This window comes from Danio rerio, chromosome 13 (assembly GCF_052040795.2).
Source record: "Danio rerio strain M-AB ecotype USA chromosome 13, GRCz13ab, whole genome shotgun sequence".
NCBI classification, from domain to species: domain Eukaryota; kingdom Metazoa; phylum Chordata; class Actinopteri; order Cypriniformes; family Danionidae; genus Danio; species Danio rerio.
The window spans coordinates 20,307,667-20,324,731 of NC_141033.1; the positions used below are offsets into that span (position 1 = coordinate 20,307,667).

General features: G+C 36.5%; 1 protein-coding gene across 11 annotated transcripts in view; it reads left to right on the forward strand.

The window, feature by feature from the left end:
- Positions 1–17,065, forward strand: part of zgc:154058 — an 86,254-nt gene that overhangs the window by 33,119 nt on the left and 36,070 nt on the right. For 7 of the 11 annotated variants that reach the window (XR_015505498.1, XM_087278621.1, XM_087278620.1 and 4 more), the window contains 1 exon segment: positions 8,449–8,576. Coding sequence is in view for 6 of the 11 variants with exons in the window: in XM_087278621.1 (XP_087134747.1) it covers positions 8,449–8,576 (128 nt within the window). In the remaining 5 variants the exon portion in view is untranslated. 11 annotated transcript variants of the gene reach the window in all.

A 17,065-nucleotide genomic window follows, 5' to 3' on the forward strand; every position in this document is an offset into this window, starting at 1 on the left:
AATGATTATTAAACTAGAATGAAAGAATAGTTCCTAGCCATAGTAGCATAGAAATTGGCAGCTTTACATTTTTTTGTCAGTCTTGTAACATCTACAATGTAACTAAAGAAAAATCAAGCAGAATTAAGAGGAAAATTTAAATCTGATAATTATTAATCGCTGGTTATCTTGCTTTTAGAAAATGAAAGTTTTTTTTTTCTTCTTAAAATAAGATAAATAATCTGCCAACGGGGTAAGCAAAATAATAAAATTTTTGCTATTTACATGTAAAAGTGGAGTGTTTCTTTAAAATCGGCTTTAATTAATGTCGTAATACTTCATTCTTTTGTTTTAAAAGTAAAATTCTGCATTCTTGATTTTGAAATCAGTTTCTGCATTTACTGGATTATCTGTTTGTCATGTTGACGCCGGTCCAATGACATGCTCAAACCAAAGCACATTATATGCACCGACCTTGCAAAATCAAAACAATCCATCTCAAGGGAAGCACATTTGCAAGTTAACTGTTACCATTAAGTTTAAAGTGTGTTTGCCTGGAGTAGCTTTGTTTTCTGTGAAGTTTGGGGGTAGTTACACAGCAGAAACAATAATTGCCTATATCCAATGGACACCACATGTTTCTGAGTCCCATTCTTGTGTCCCGCATTCTGATCTTGAGAGCGTATTTCCAGGAAAGCTCATTTACAAACACCTACACGCAAACATATACACAGACTTTTGGAAGTGACCTTTCGTCACGCCCTGTGCTTATAATTCTGGGGTTGTCCACAGCACAGGGAGATAAAGTTTAAAGTTAGTTGGCAGTACGCAGGTATATTTAGCCTTTCGCAGATTGCTGTGTTTGCTGAAATCTCATTGTTTTCCTGTGCCCGTATCCACTGAGAGCCCATTCATGAGGGAAACATCAACATTAGATGCCTGGGAAGGAAGACAGTCATGTGTAATGCAGTAAACAAGCCTTCGCTCCAATAATTCAGTTTCTGTTGTGCCATTTCAGCTGGATTTTATTAAACTGAGTTAATTTCCTTCGCCTGCAGACACACGGGTTTGTTTTCCATGCTCGTAACTTCTCCTACATGCTGTATCAAGCATCTTAAATTAGTTACTACTGGAAAAAGTCACACATAACCAATGTACGATTAGCCAGGATAGATTTGGTATTTTAGTATCACTGGCACTCTGTTACGACTATTAATGATAAAATAATTCTTTTGGTTTTATTTTAAAGGGCACCTATGATGAAAATCATCTTTTCGGCGCTGTTTGGACAGAACTGTGTGCAGGTTTAGGCCAAATGCCAATTCTATTTTTGTACCCCTACCCCTTCCCCTTGGCCATTACAACCGAGGGTTAAGGGGAAGGGCTTCAAAATTTACCCCTAAGAATTGGGACAGCACTACGCCACCATATGTTCTCGCGATCTGATGCTTCATGTGAGATCAGATGTTCATGACTGCTGTAGTTTTTAACGTTGTGTTTTTTATTGCCATTTATCTTCAGAAAATCACTTAAGGCATTTATTATGTTATCATAACAATCTAATGTGGCAATAAGATCGTAACTGTACTGTGTGTTTACATAGTGGCCATATTCATCAATGTAAACACACCAAAAACAACATTAATATAATAGCAGACACTGTAAAATACCAATTGACAGCCACTAGACATTACTGACAGGGTATTCGAGTATCTGAATGTTGTGGGACTGCTGTACAGGAGTCATTAATAGGGATTATAGATCGCCAAATGTAGCATTTTTTTTTTGTGTGTGTGTTTTTTTTTTTTGAGCATGACGGTAAAACACAAACGCGGTTATGAATATATTAAAACGCATGTTTGTTTGTCTTAAAAATTCGTAATAATGACAAAAAATACTAATTTGTGGATCTCATTACTTCTGGGTTCAGCAATACTGCCTTTGTGGCAGGTGTATTCTGGGAAATTTTATTACCCTTTGGTTTCAAGTGTGGTCCTGAAAAATTTTCGTTGGAAGGGCTATTCACCCCTTCCCCTTAGCCCTACGCCTTCAAGCTAAAGAGAATTGGGACACCCCTACCCCTTGGCGTGCACGCACAAAACAAGGGGTAGGGGTAAGGGGAAGGGCTAAGGGGTAGAATTGGGATTGGGCCATCATTGTGTGTCCACTGTCATATTGGAGTGATATAAAAACAATAAGTCTCTTTTTAAAATTTCTTGACATAAAAATACGATCTAAATCCCTCCCATTTTGGCGCTCACCACAACGTGATATAGGAGTGCAGTTTCCCTGCCCACCGAATTGATTGACGGATGCATATTAACATGTTTACATGATGCATAGCAACATGTAACGTATGCGTATATATCATATTAACAAGACAGGATTTGGGCAAAGCAACTGGGATTAAAAGATCTGTTTAACTCGCTATGATCATCAATCATCATTAAATGTGATCATGAAGGAGTTTCACAAGTTTAAAACATTTTTAAAACAGTGCATGTTTGTAATAAAGACAGTAAAATCGCTACATAATTCATCACCACAGCTGCATGTCAGTACAATTATAAAAGAAGACGGTTTGTGGACTTAAAATCAGGTTTATTTTGTACATTAACATAACAGATATCCATACTACAGTATATAGTAATGTGTATCCTGTCACATTCGCTGTGCAAAAAAAGTGCTAAGCTAAACGTGTATGTGTGTTCGCTCGCACATGCACACGAGCAAACTTTATAAAGACATTGTGTGTAACTCATCGCTGCAGAAAGGCTTGAATTAACTCCAATTATCAAATAAATTCCACAAATATAACAAATAACCGTTGATTAAGTTCTTACTTTAGTACAATCTGCTTCATTCTTGTCTGTCACTATGTTGTTTATCTACATAAAGCGTACGGCCCTGACACGCACATAGGAACAGTGAACCAGCTCATTTGCATTAAATGCACAGGCAACAAAAACAGCTACAATGCCATAACAGCTCAAATTTTCCAGATTTAAAAAGGTATAATAAATGATCTGATGGGTATTTTGAGCTAAAAATTTACAGACACATTCTACAGACACAAAAGATTTATATTAAATCTTTAAAAAAAAAAAGGTTAAAATAGGTGCCTTTTAAATGTTTTTATTCATTTATGACATTTTTATTATTTGTTTTAGTCTATATTGTTTTTACAAATCTATTTATGGCAGTTTTACTTTTAAATGTTTTAGTATTTTAGATTAAACTCAACCAAAATAAAATAAAATAAAACAGTTTACTGGTGCCAAATCTGTACTTTTAAAATGGTATCGGTGCAAAATAGTTTCTGAAGTTACACTATATAATACCAGAGGCAAAACTATATTGGATGACATGATATAAACATCAGGCTATGTTAGGGTGCATGTCCACTGATGTGCTTTTCCCCTGTTTTGAGCATATATTTTTTTACAATTGCTGTCAATGAAAGTGTAATGTTAAAGGTTTAACAATAATTACAGCTATATTACTTATGAGTTACTGATTTAAATATATTTATTTTTTTTTCACATATTTGAATCATACTTTATTTGATTTCAATCAGCTGGTCAGGCATTAATGTGGCACAGAAATGAGGCTTCAGCCCAGTACATAACAGACATTTGTTACCAAAACCCTAAACCCAAAAGAGCCTTTTACTCTTTTGCACATAAAATACAATTATGGTGCAGATTATAAACCAATTTAGTCTGATTTTTGTATGGCTCTTGTACGGTACTATATGTTTGCATTACATTTCTGCATTCATAATGTTGGTTTTTCCTTATCTAGTCAGTTTATTCTTTAGCTCACATTTAAGGCATTGTACTTTTTGATGTAGTGGGCTCAAGTATGAGCTCTGTAAAACATTATTTGATAAAAGTTTTTAAAGTTATGTAAAAAGAATGTAAAATGAATAGTTGTTTCAAATATGCTGGTTTGTTTTAGCCCAATGTTAGGTCAAAATGGACAAGCCCACTAAAATTTAAGTAAAAAATTTAACCCAGCATTGGGTTTGTCCATTTTTGACCCAACGTAGGGTTAAAATAACCCAGCCTTTTTTAGAGTTTTGCCACTTGATTAATTTTAGGCTTGGTTTTATTCTTTCTGTTGGTAAGGTTTAGGGTATAGTTTAGCATAGATGATTCATAAAAACAACAAGAGTCTGATGTATCCACTGTATCCAGTATCCAGATTTTTTTATTTATTTTTTTTTGCAAAATTACATCAAACTACTTTGTCCTTTAACTCAACTCTTCAGAATCACTATTAAATATGATGGATAACCTCAATCATCAGCTATAATGACCTATAAGTAGGGCCAGACAGAATCTGTGAACATTTTTTTTATATTTATGCGGAGAATTTTGTAAAAAATCTGCAGATTTATGCGGAATTATTTTGGGAGTATCATAAATAAAAACTTCATTTATGAGATAAAAATAACAGCTTTTTAAGTTGTATTTATTAATATGCAATGCATATCCATGTAGATCAATGTATTTTTTAAACAAAGCAAGTCTATCATATAATATATCTACTAAAAAACAGAAAATATTACTTTACAAACTGTAGTATAAAGTATAAAGTATAAAGTGAACACTTTCATATTAATCAATAATATTACTGAAATTAATTACTAAAAATAAAAACTGAATAAATATAAATTTACACACATTTACACAAGTAAATAAATACTCAATGATGGGGAAAAAAATCAGCCGATTCCGTGTGGGCCAGCCTTGAAGCAAGACTAACCAATAGATAAATTCATATGGTTATTCTTAAGTAATCGTGAGAGCTGTAATGTTCACACAAAACTACTTCTAGGAATATTCTGGTAGTTGGTTTGGGCTGAGAAAGGAGGGGCGGTTTATTGTCTGTTCCCCCCACTCTAACGGGCCACATCTGCCCCAGTCACTTTTCATTAAGCATTAACCAAGCAGTAAAACAGTTGAGCAGATTGCAGCCGCCTGATTTACGTTAAAGGTCTCCCCATGAAGCACCTCTTTTATCCACTCTCTCCTCGTCTTTCCATGTTGACTATATAGTAGACTTTCCAGTGAATAATGAATCCAAGAATACTGGAAATGGTGTTTTGTCAAAGTGAGTCAGACTAGGAGCCAGCTGTTTGAGAAAGGTAGAAAATAGACTTTCCTTCTTGTGTCTCGTTTGTTAGGTCACACTAACCTAGCATAAAAACATACCGTATGTCACCAAGAGTTATGGTATTTGTTCAAACATCTGATATAAAACAGGAGCCAATAAATGTTTTTATGTTCTTCAAAACAGTGTTTTGAATTATTTTCAAGCGGTGGTCCAGAGTATATTTTTAAGTCTTGATTGTGTTTATAAGATGCAAAGCAACATGTGCTCATGCTTCAATTGTAAAAAATCAAGTTATTTTTTCATATATCTTACTTTGATTATATATTGCTAATCAGCTAACATAAAAACGGCTATTAAATTTCCTAGTTTCTCCGAAAGCCCACCCATTGGTCAGCTAACATAATGTGTTGTGATTCACGAATTGGCTCCACGTCACCAGGAAGTGTCACGTCCAGATACTAGCACACGCCTTGCCTCTGTTGTGTAAATACTATCAGTCAGAGTAGCTGTTAGCCATATCAGTGTGAGCCTGAATCAGATAAATGAAGAGGACACAGCTGAACCTCACGCCTGCTCTCTAAAATCAAATCTGACAAGTGTCTTTCACATACATTCAGGTTATAAGCATGTGTAAGTAATATGAAACATTCACATATCTTTTGCAATTTCGTTATTTGAGAACAAAGGGAAAGCAGTCGTATAGAGACACTGCAGCGTTGCTGAAGATTGTGGGTGTTTACAGCGGTTTGACGGATAAATTTAAATTTGTAGTTAAATTGTTAATGATGCCAAATATCAATTCCCATTGTTTAAATCCTTGTTTAAGTCTCGACTATAACATACCGTTAACGCTAGGCACTATTCATGTAATAGATCAATTTTAACAAATAAAAATTCTTACTGGTTGTGGCTCACAATCCACAAGTTCATCTATTATGGTTGGAGCTGCTCCTTCTTTGAGGAGTTTTTAGCTGAATCCAGCACTGAACTGGGAGAGATTCTGGAAGCTGTCCTTTGTCAAATGCTAGAGCTATATCTTTTTTTATGCAAGCACTTCTCTCTTTGTGTCGTATCCTCTTGAAGCCCAAATACAAAAACAGAAGAAGCTTTGTGGAAATAGCAGCGTTTGTAAGGCATATTAGCTTTCTCTGCTATAACATTACAGCACCTCTGGCCACGCACCTTCACTGGGCGGGGTGTATGTGCATGGTGAATGTGCATGGTGAATTATGATATCGAAGTGGACCACCCTTTTAAAATGTGTGGCTATGATCACTACTGTGACACAAATGTTTGGAACTAGAATACTTTTCAGTGAACACTTTAATTAAACAAGGATTTGTTAACTTGATGAAAAGTGACAGCAAAGATTTTACAATATTACATCAAAAGAGCTTATTATTTGTCAAAGATTCTGTTAAAATATAACATGAGGCACGATTCAGCAAGTTTCATTTCAAGTCCATGAATCTCGTTGGAAAACCAAATGTTTCATTGTCAACCTGGGAACATTTTGGATTTGTGTACAAGAAAGATGAACCAATAATTTGGATGAAGCAATTTGTAGGGTTTGTAAAAAAAAAAAAAAGTGAGCAAACACGCCAAATCTCCAGAGCCATCTCAGGTCATGTCACTCAGCCATATATAATCAACTCATGTCTTCTGAACGCAAACGTCCAGCTAGTCAGCCAGGTATTGCAGAGACCTTTTCAAAAATGACCTGATACAAAAGAGAAAATTGTGTTCTGAAGGTTGGAATGACGGGAGTAGTAGTAATTATTGACAGAAAGAATTTTCACTTTTGAGTGAACTTCTATCACAGATTATTTTGTAGTGTAATTAACCCAACCCCCCACCACCACCGCAACACCTGGCGGTTGTTGGTAATTTCCCACTGTTGTAGTCATTTTAGTAATTTATGAATGAAATTTGGAGAACAGAAACTAAATATGCATCATAGATATTATCCAAGATTTAACTCAGTGAAAGATTTACCAATGAGAAATTGAAGTCATAGAGAAGATGTTGATGAAGATGTTGTCAGGTCAACAGCAGAAGTTTTCTTTTTTCGATTGTTTTGAATTGCATCTATCCCCTACATTCACATGCATTTACATATTGTATCATGCTAATGTAACCTTTTACTTACAAAGATTTTACTACATGATTTGACGCTTATTGAATGTAATTTTGCATGTGTATACTTTAAATTGACCTGTCACAATAAGTAATATTTGTTGTGCAATATATTATCATAGAAATTATTGTGACAACTGATACTATTGTCATTTTAAGTCCAGTTTATCCTTGTGTTTATATAATGATTATACAACAGCATATAAATAGGCATAAACACATTCAAGGGACAAAAAACGACATGTAATTGACCGTGAATTGTGTTATGGCCAGCTCACTCCCGACCGTACCGTAAAAAGGAACAGATTAACAAAATAGTATATAATGAAATAAACATTTATTAAAGGGAATTACAAAGTATAACAAACTGTCTAGGATTTTGAAATAAATAAGAAATCATCTGAAATTCTCTCACCAAAATACAACACTAAAGCATAAGACGGCAAAACAAAAGACTTGGAACAATATGACCTCTCTGGGGAATAACGGTCCACCAGAGGAAGTGCAGTTCTTTACAACATATTTAAAAATACACATCCTCCACCCATAAATTAACTAATTAACTGTGACGTCACACTGCAAGGCCACTGAAAGGTAAGAAAAAGATAAGACAGGGTCATAACAATTGTCAGTTTTCTGGAAGTGGACTGGAGAATTGAAACAGAACTCTTTTGGACAGCTTCTCCTAAACTGTCAATAGTTTTCGTGAAAATTAAAAAAAATTTCCTTTTCTTCAGCTGTCAGTAAGCATTGTTTGTAAAGTCGTTTCCAGTAGAGATTAGACAGAAGCTGCGCAATCAGCTACAATGTTGAAGAAATTCATTTTTATGTAATCATGATGGACGATATATATTGCGTCACCAAAAATAATTAAAGCCATGTCCATATATTGATTATTGTCACAGGAAAAAACTTGAATGAACTTTGTTTAATAGTGTCTAGCAAATATGAGCATGCATATGAAGTCACATAATTTAGATATTCTAGGCATTGTAAAACATTGAAAGCAAAAAAACATTTTCTTGATTGCTGCTATAATTCTTCTGATGGTTGCACAAACTTGTCCTGTATTTTAAAACCAGATTGCTGTAGTCTGCTAGGCATTTTTCATTATGGATAATCAATTTTTAAAAAAATGCCCTGTGTGCTTTAAATTTATGTTGGTTGTGGTGTTTCTTTAAATAAACTTCATTATGTTTTTCTCACCCTCAGTGATGGTGATTGTGTTGCTGCGCTATGCCCATGTGATAGAGAAACACCAGAACTGTGTGTTGAACACAGCAAGTCTCTCCACCGGCTGGATCTGTGCTGCTGGACTCATTATGGTCGGCAATTTCCAGGTACAGCTTGCGTAAACCTTATTTACTGTCCTACTTGTGTCCAGAAACTGCTTGGAACAGCATGAAGTTTTCTCTAGAGTCATCAGGTTGAACATATGACAGCACAAGGGGAAATTTACTCTCTTAGGCTTCAGGCTCTTTTAGATAAAGTTTTGGTTTAGAAACTCTATAACTAGTAATTTTGGTCATTTGTTTTAATTATGATAATTAGTTTTAGGAAGTTAAAGAATATTGTAGTGTTTTGCAGACTGGATCTGCTTTGTGTGCTAATGCAGTGCAATAATGGACCTGCTCCAACCGATATGCAGACACAGATGCTGCTGTGAGCTTTTAAGACATGCTGCTCCATGTATATGCATTTGGGGTATCAATTTAACATGTTAAATAGATTAATGAAGTTATTAGAAGGAAAGGTCACCTTGCTTTTTATACATTTAATTGGTGAATCACATGATGCCAAAATGGTGTGATTAAGTTACCCAGTCATTAAAGTAAAGTTTTTTTATAAACTAATTTCGAGAGGATCTCTTGCTTATGATCCTTTCGACTGGTCCCGCATTATTCAATGTATGATTCACCAATGAGACGATTTCTAAGCCACTATAAATACCCTAAGTTCCATATAATCATCTTCATTTTGAAGAATCCCCCCTTCCGCTCCTGCTCCTCCTTCTTTCCTAGATGGGTGGCTCGGTGGTTAGTACTGTTGCCTCACAGCAAGAACGGCACTGGTTCTAGTCCTTACCAAGCAAGCTGACTTTACTGTGTGGAGTTTACATGTTCTCCCTGTGCTCACGTGGGTTACCCCTGGGTTCCCCGGTTTCCTCCCACCGTCCAAAAACATGCATCTTGAGTTACTTGACTAATCCAAAGCGGCACAATAGACATGCTCCTAGTAAGCAGTTATCTCTTAAGACCAATCACTATCTGTTCATTAGCTACTACACCAGGGGAGTTCTCGAGATCTACCTGAGCTCAAACTCCCCTCTCGTGCTGCAAACGGGAGGGAGCCCCGGGCTTGAGGATCTTATGAGCTCAGGGCTCTCTCTCGGGACAGCATGCCAAACAAGCTTTATAATCGATCATCAGCTAAGTGTGAACTCTTGAAAGGGTTATTCACCTAAAAACTCTCCCTCACAATATCCCAGGTGTATATGACTTTCTTCCTTGAGTCGAATCCAATCAGAGTTATTTTTTTTGGTCCTTTTATAGCTTTACAATGTCTACAGTCGGCTGATTTTTATCCAAAAAATGTTCAATCCATTGATAATAATAAGTGCCTCACGCAACTCTGGGGATGAGAAAAATTCTCCCTTAGCAAACCGATGCTGTTTTGTGAGAAAAATGTTAATATTTAAAACTTCATACATTATTTTTCATTGAACCTTCAGTCATTCATCATTGCCATTCATCGTCGTCCTCTGCTTTTTTTTTAAGGTGAATTTTTGAGGTGCATTAGCACCAAAGAAGAAGAAGAACACAACAAACAGTGGTCCCCAGAAGTTACACAAAATGGTTTCTAAAGTTTTAAATATGGATGTTTTTCTTACACAAATGCATGAATTCACTGGAGTAGACATTTATTCAACCCCGGAGCCATGAGAGGCACTTTTTATTATGGATGGATGTGCTTTATTGGATTTCTTTTGGACTGCTAATAAAAATCAGCCGACTGGTGCCATTATAGAGCTTGAAATAGGCAAGACACATTTTTTTAAATAACTCTGATTGGATTTGGGGCAGCACTGTGGATCAGTGGTTAGCCCTGTCGCATCACAGCAAAAAGTTGAAGGTTCGGGCCCCGGCTGGGTCAGTTGGCATTTCTGTTTGGAGTTTGCATGTTCTCCCTGTGTTCACATGGGTTTCCCCCGAGTCCAAAGACATACACTATAGGTGAATTGAATAAACTAAATTGGCCGTAGTGTATATGTGTGAATGCAAGAGTTTATGGGTGTTTCCCAGTACTGGGTGGTATGTACATATGCTGGATAAGATGGTGGTTCATTCCACTGTGGTGACCCCTGATAAGTCAATGGACTAAGCCGAAGAAAAATGAAGAATTATTGGATTTGACTCAAAGAAGAAAGTCATATACACCTAAGATACCTTTAAGTTGAGTAAATCATGAGAGAGTTTATATTTTTGGATGGATTAACCTTTCACATTCAGACATTTACTACCACCTAGTGGCAGTTTAGGTTTTTAATTATTTGACAACTCTTATATGCATACATGATACCCATTGCAGATATAGACAGGTGGAGCTGGGGAAGGTGGAGGGTTTCAGACGACTATTTAAATATTGCAAAAGCAGATTTAATGATGTGATTGTTTGGAGATTGTATATAACAGTTATAATGACCTGTTTCAGAGTTTCATGACAATTATCTTAGTAAGTGTAATGCATTAAAACACAACAACCAAACAATGTCAAATGTAACATAGAAATTTCTTATTGTAATGCAATATAATGTACTTTTAGATTTGGCTAAAATTACTTCTCAAGATTGTTTTGAATATTTTTATTCTTTATTCATTCATTTATGCATTTTCTTTTCAGCTTAGTCCTTTTAATAATCAGGGGTCACCACAGTGGGATGAACCACCAACTTATCTAGCATATGTTTTACACTGCAGATGTCCTTCCAGCTGCAACCAATCTCTGAGAAACATCCATACACACTTATTCACACTCATACACTAAGGACAATTAAGCTTACTCAGTCACCTATAGCTTATGTCTTTGGACTTGTGGGGAAAACCGGAGCACCCGGAGGAAACCCAAGCAAACACAATTCTTTACTCAATGAACTCTAACAAGTTAATTTTGAGCACTTTAAGTTTAAAATCTAAACATTATTAGATAAGGAGAACCATTCATTCAAACTTCAGAAAGCCTCGTCTGAAAGTTTAAAGTACTTTTAAAGTTTAAGTAACTAAAGTAGTTTTTAAGCAGCTTGACAGTCGGCATAGATGGATAATTATATATATGTAGCATGTTTCTAGTATGGATTGGCATATTTCTTGCTAGACAGTTGATAGGGGGCTCTGAATGGTTGCTAAGGCGTTGCTAGGGTGTTTGAGTGGTTGCTAGGCGATTGCTAGAGTATTTTGACTGGTTGTTAAGGTGTTGCTAGGGGGTTGCTAAGTTGTTTGCTAAAGTGTTGCTAGGCAGTTGCCAAGGTGTCCTGAGGGGTTGCTAGGCGGTTGCTGAGGCATTGCTAGGTGGTTGCTAGGTGGTTCCTAAGGTGTTGTTAGGTGGTTACTAGGGTGTTCTGACTGGTTGCTAGGCTGTTGTTGTATGACAGTCTGGCGCATATTCATGAGGTCATAAAGTTTGGTCCAATGTTAAGTCAACGGAACCTTTGTGAATTATATGGGTCAGTTTTCGGAAAACCATAAGTCGGATCAATTGGAAAAGTTATTGCAACCCAAGTCAGACCAGTTTGGAAGTTTGGTGTTAGTTTGGTGGTTGTAGTATGAACCGTTTAGAAGGAGATGCATACAAAGAAATTGGTCTCAGAAGAAAAAGACATGTATGTAGTATTATAACAGTATGTTGGCTTTCTCAAGCCACCATAAATATATGTTAATCAATGAATTTTGTGATTCACAAGTATTTTTCATTTATTAACGGTTGTGAATTGGATTATGATACTTTGATCTGACTTGAAATTGACATTTTAGCAATTTAAATAATGTAATGTATAAGAAATAATATGTAAAGAAATAAGTCTGTAAAATAACAAAAATTGTACTGGCAGTTTATTGCAAGGTTTTTTATAACGTAATATAAACACCAACCCAGACAATATATCACTTTAAATTATTCAAAGTGTTCATAAATATTACTTTTTGCTAGTGTATCTTAGTGTGCATGAGGATATCTCAGAGTGTTTAGATAAGCACTTTCTGTTAAATATTTCTCTAGAATACCTGTGTCATCCACACTTGAGTTATACTTTACTCCCATTCTACCCTGGATCCTCCTCCAAAGTGTATAGGTGAGCGGCAGACTCCATAAACCCCCTCATGCGGAGCCACATGCTCCTCAGAGACCAGTGAAACCAGCATCCTTTACCTTTATTCATGAATTGGCGTGAGCACTTGGCGACAGCATCTTTGCAGGTTGAAATGTTTGGACGTTTGGCCGAGTGCCCGGACTGCTAGCGATGTGGGGAGGTCGGCCAATGGGGGCATCGCTGGTTTTTATGGGCCAGTTGCCACAGAGACTGAAGCGGGAGGCCAAACTTTCTCCTGATAATATATAAGCGGCCGAGTCTTAACTATGTACTCCATCAAAAGCAATGCATAATCTTGTGTGTGAGTGCAGGAGAGCACAGGTTCAGACTTGTTTGTCCATCCGTCTGTGAAGCAAGCTGTATTAATGTCTTATTACCTTTCATTGGCAGGTTACGTAAAAGATACACAAACCTCCGTCTCCGTCTGAACTTTAAGGGTTTTTTGGTTTCTGCTCCCCCTGCATATTTGAAATATTTTGAAATCTTTTTTAAAACCTCACAGCAGGCACAGGACGCCAACATGACATCAGATTGACGTTGTACCCCAACATCGTGGGGGCGTTGCATTTTGTTTGTAAATAATATTCGGGTTGACATCAGAACTCAACGTCAAGCTGATGTCAATGTCCAATGTCAGACAGACGTTACATTTTGGTCACTTTCCAACACAACCTAAAAAACAACAAAATATTAATGTCGAATGATGTTACAGCTTGACGTTGTGTGGACGTTACTAATATGACATCTATCAGACGTTGGATTTTGGTTGCCATACCTGACGAATAAATGTCAAGATCTCACGTCAGTACGTTGGTTTAAGATGTTGGCTCGACACTGGACTTTGGTCACTTTCCAACACAACCTAAAATCAACCAAATATCAACAGCATTTCAGGTCATTATTGAATGTTAAAATAATCCTACCGGCCCACAATTGACGTCAAAAATAACGATATTTGGCCCCCCAAAACATGTTTTTGAATCATTGTTGTGCACATAGATACTTGTGGTTTTAACCCTCAACCCATTTGACATTTAAAGTACTGCACTGTATTACATTGTATTTCAGTTTTACTTTCGTTTTTTCTCAGTGTACGGTCAAGAGTAACGCACACACAGATTATTTCTGTAGCTGATTTAAACGTTGAAACAAATGTGCGTAACTGCTCTATTTTCATGAAAGCTCTATTTGTGGAAATATTAAAAGGTCATTTGATTATTAGCAGTTTTACACCATCTGTATTTTGTTGTGCAAACACTTCTTCATGGCTTGCACGTTATTCTGGTGGTGTAACAAATATGCAAATTTTGCTAATATTTGATTCAAATGGTTTCATTTAATAGATTTTCCTCATATGCGTATTGAGATTTCATCTATGAAAACAATGTTCATTTTACTGCTGATTGAATTGAACAAGTTAAAGTAAATAACTGTGAAAAGACAAGGAGAATAACAAAAGTTGTTTGGAGGTATAGGCATCAGTGTTGCATTTATAAATGTGCTGCAAGGAAGGTTTTGTTTTTATTTCCCGCTATGAGAGCGCAGCTGGACTCTGACACATGACTGAAATATGTTTGTAGGGATCATTTTTCAACCTAGAGCTTTTCGCATCTGGAAATGGTGAAATCCGCATTTGCCGCTCGTATTCTTAAAAAAAAAACACAGCTTCAATTAGTGTTGATAGTCCTGTCTTTACAGATTTGGTAAGTGAGCGATCAGTGATCATTGTTTGTTTATTCAGATGGCAGTTAGTTTGTATCATCAGCAGTACTCTTTCAGTGTTTAAAGACAGACCTTAGTCAAAATGGTTTAGTTACTAAGTTTACAGTATATTAATATCACTACAATATTATGGACTGAAAGATCCGCTGTAAATGCTGCTCTCCGAGAGTAAACATGTAAACAGGATTTAAAACTTAGGATAGTCTATACACAGTTTTCTGATGCTACCTATCAAGTGCATCTAAGTTACCGAGAAATGCAGAGTTTTTTTTTCTCCCATTCGTCGTGGGGTATCAAACATTTCATTAAAACAACACCCCTCCAGCAGTTCCTCGCATCCAATATCTCGTTTGTCATGGGGGCATGCATGAAATGTTCCTATATGAAAGTGAAAGTGTCAAACTGTAGTTAAAGTCCACAAATTAATAATTTGACAAATAATTCAATTACTGATGTCCATGTAAACACAGTCACTGTCTTTCTCCCCTGCGTCTGTGTGATTGTTTTACCTCTGTGAAAATCAGCGTTTGCCCAAACCGAAACTCCCTGTCACTCCCACCTAAACAGACCTGGACACACCCACTTTCCTGACTTTTTACAAATTAGAGGTGTGAAAACACCTTGCTGAGACAGGGGGGGTTTGTGTGTTTTTTTTTTCATAATTTTATTTTTTACTTTTAGATTATCAAAATGACTCCCTGGAAAGGGACAGAAATCAAAGTGTCATCGAAAAAATCTTCATGCTTTGAATAGGAATGATAGATGATGGATTAGGTTTAGAAGGGTGACAGGGTGACTCAACGGTTAGCACTGTTGCCTCACAGCAAGATGATCATTTAGTCCTAGCTGGGCTAGTTGGCATTTTTGTGTGGAGTGTGCATGTTCTCCCATGTTGGCGTAGGTTTCTTCCGGGTGCTCTGGTTTCCCCCACGCTCTAAAGACATGTGCTATAGGTGAATTGAATAAACTAAATTGTCCATGGAAGCGTCCACTGTGTAAAACATATGCTGCATAAGTTGGCAGTTCATTCCGCTGTGGTGACCTCTGATGAATAAAGGGACTAAGCTGAAGGAACATGTTTACTATCATAAGTTGTAAAAATATATATTGTTATACCTTAGTTATTTTGTTTGTGTTGTACTGAAGCTATTTTCAACATAAAAATTATGTCAAAATTATAATGTATTTCCCCTCAACTCTCTTAAAACAAAAAAAAAAATATTTAATGTTACAATTTTCGAAGAAAAAAGTTTGAATTTTCAGTCAGTATGGAAATGTTTTAAGATATCTTCAGCATAAACTTGCCTGGAATCTCACACTGTTTAAACCCAGTATTTTCAGCAGGGAACATGGGTTTAAAGCCTGATGTTAAGCCATTATGATGATACAGGACCACCCGTGCTGTGTAGAAAGCGGCAGTATGTGCAAAAGAGAGATAGATCCATGTTTGGGTCGCACATGTGAGGTCTGCAGTCCATTAGGTCACGTTTGCCAGCCCCCTCCCAACTCCACTCCGATGTTTTCCTTCATCTGTAGTCTGGAGCTGGTCAAAAAAAAAAAGTAGTCTGCTTGTGAAGTCCCTCCCCTCTGCTCTGTTTGTGTAAGAAAAACGTGAAGGGAACGTTCCTTCCCACCACTGGCCACATCGTGATCCGGTCAGGCCTTCATTAAGATGAGCTGAAATGTAACAGAGATGCTGTTTGCCAAATAAAACTCCCTGAATTTCTGAGGAGCAAAAGCTGTTGCAGGGGAACGGTTTTATACGTATTGTAGAAACAATGTTTTGAAGATCTTGTGAATATAAGAGAGAGTATTGTGGCCTTCGTCTTTGAGAATGCTAATGTACTCTTCGTTATTTAAAAAGTAAACATTAACACTGAATTCTATTAACACTTTACAATAATAATGTTTTGCTGTATTTTGGAAAAATGTTTATACTTTTTAAAGTAAATGTTTTCATGTTTTACTCATTTGTTCATTTTCTTTCGCCTTAGTCCCTTTATTGATCAGGTGTCGACACAGCGGAATTTCCTATGACTTTTTTCGGTGACGTATTGCATGTATCAGTTTCTCACGTTTGTCAGAAGTTAAGCCCCAAATTGACACAGGTAATACAGGGTGTCTGCAGGGTCTTAAAAAGTATTAAAAGTTGATAAATCAATTATGAGAAAATCAAGGCCCTTAAAGGGTATTTAAAAGCGTTAAATCGTTGTTTAAAATGCCTGACTCCAAAAAAGCATAAAAATATTTATTTTCCGCAACAGCGTGCTCGGTCCACGTGATTGCTTTGGGCTGGGGCACGTCCGGCCAACCTCCTCCGTCCAGGTGATGTCACGTAATTTGCAAAAAACACAGGAAGGAAATGTGACGCTTTCTATATGTAGCGAAACAGACGGCAAAATGTAAGTTTGCGTACTCCTGGTTGGAGAAAGACAAGTTTTAACAGTGGCTGAAGCCTGTCGTTGAAAACAACTGTGTAATTTATTCTTTCAAGCTTAGTTTCTTTCAAGCTTTTCTGAGTTCTGTTGCATGGCTGTGCTCCATTCATTTATTTCATCACAGCTGTTTATTAACAACTGTTTATTAAGTTAAAGGTTTGACACTGATTCGAACTTGAAGTAGCGATGAAGTCTTAAATATTCTGAAAAAGTTATTAAAAAGTCTTAAAAAGGTATTGAAATTACCTTTAGGATTCCTGCATATATCCTGTAATAAACAGGTTCAACCCCAGTCATGTTGTGAAAA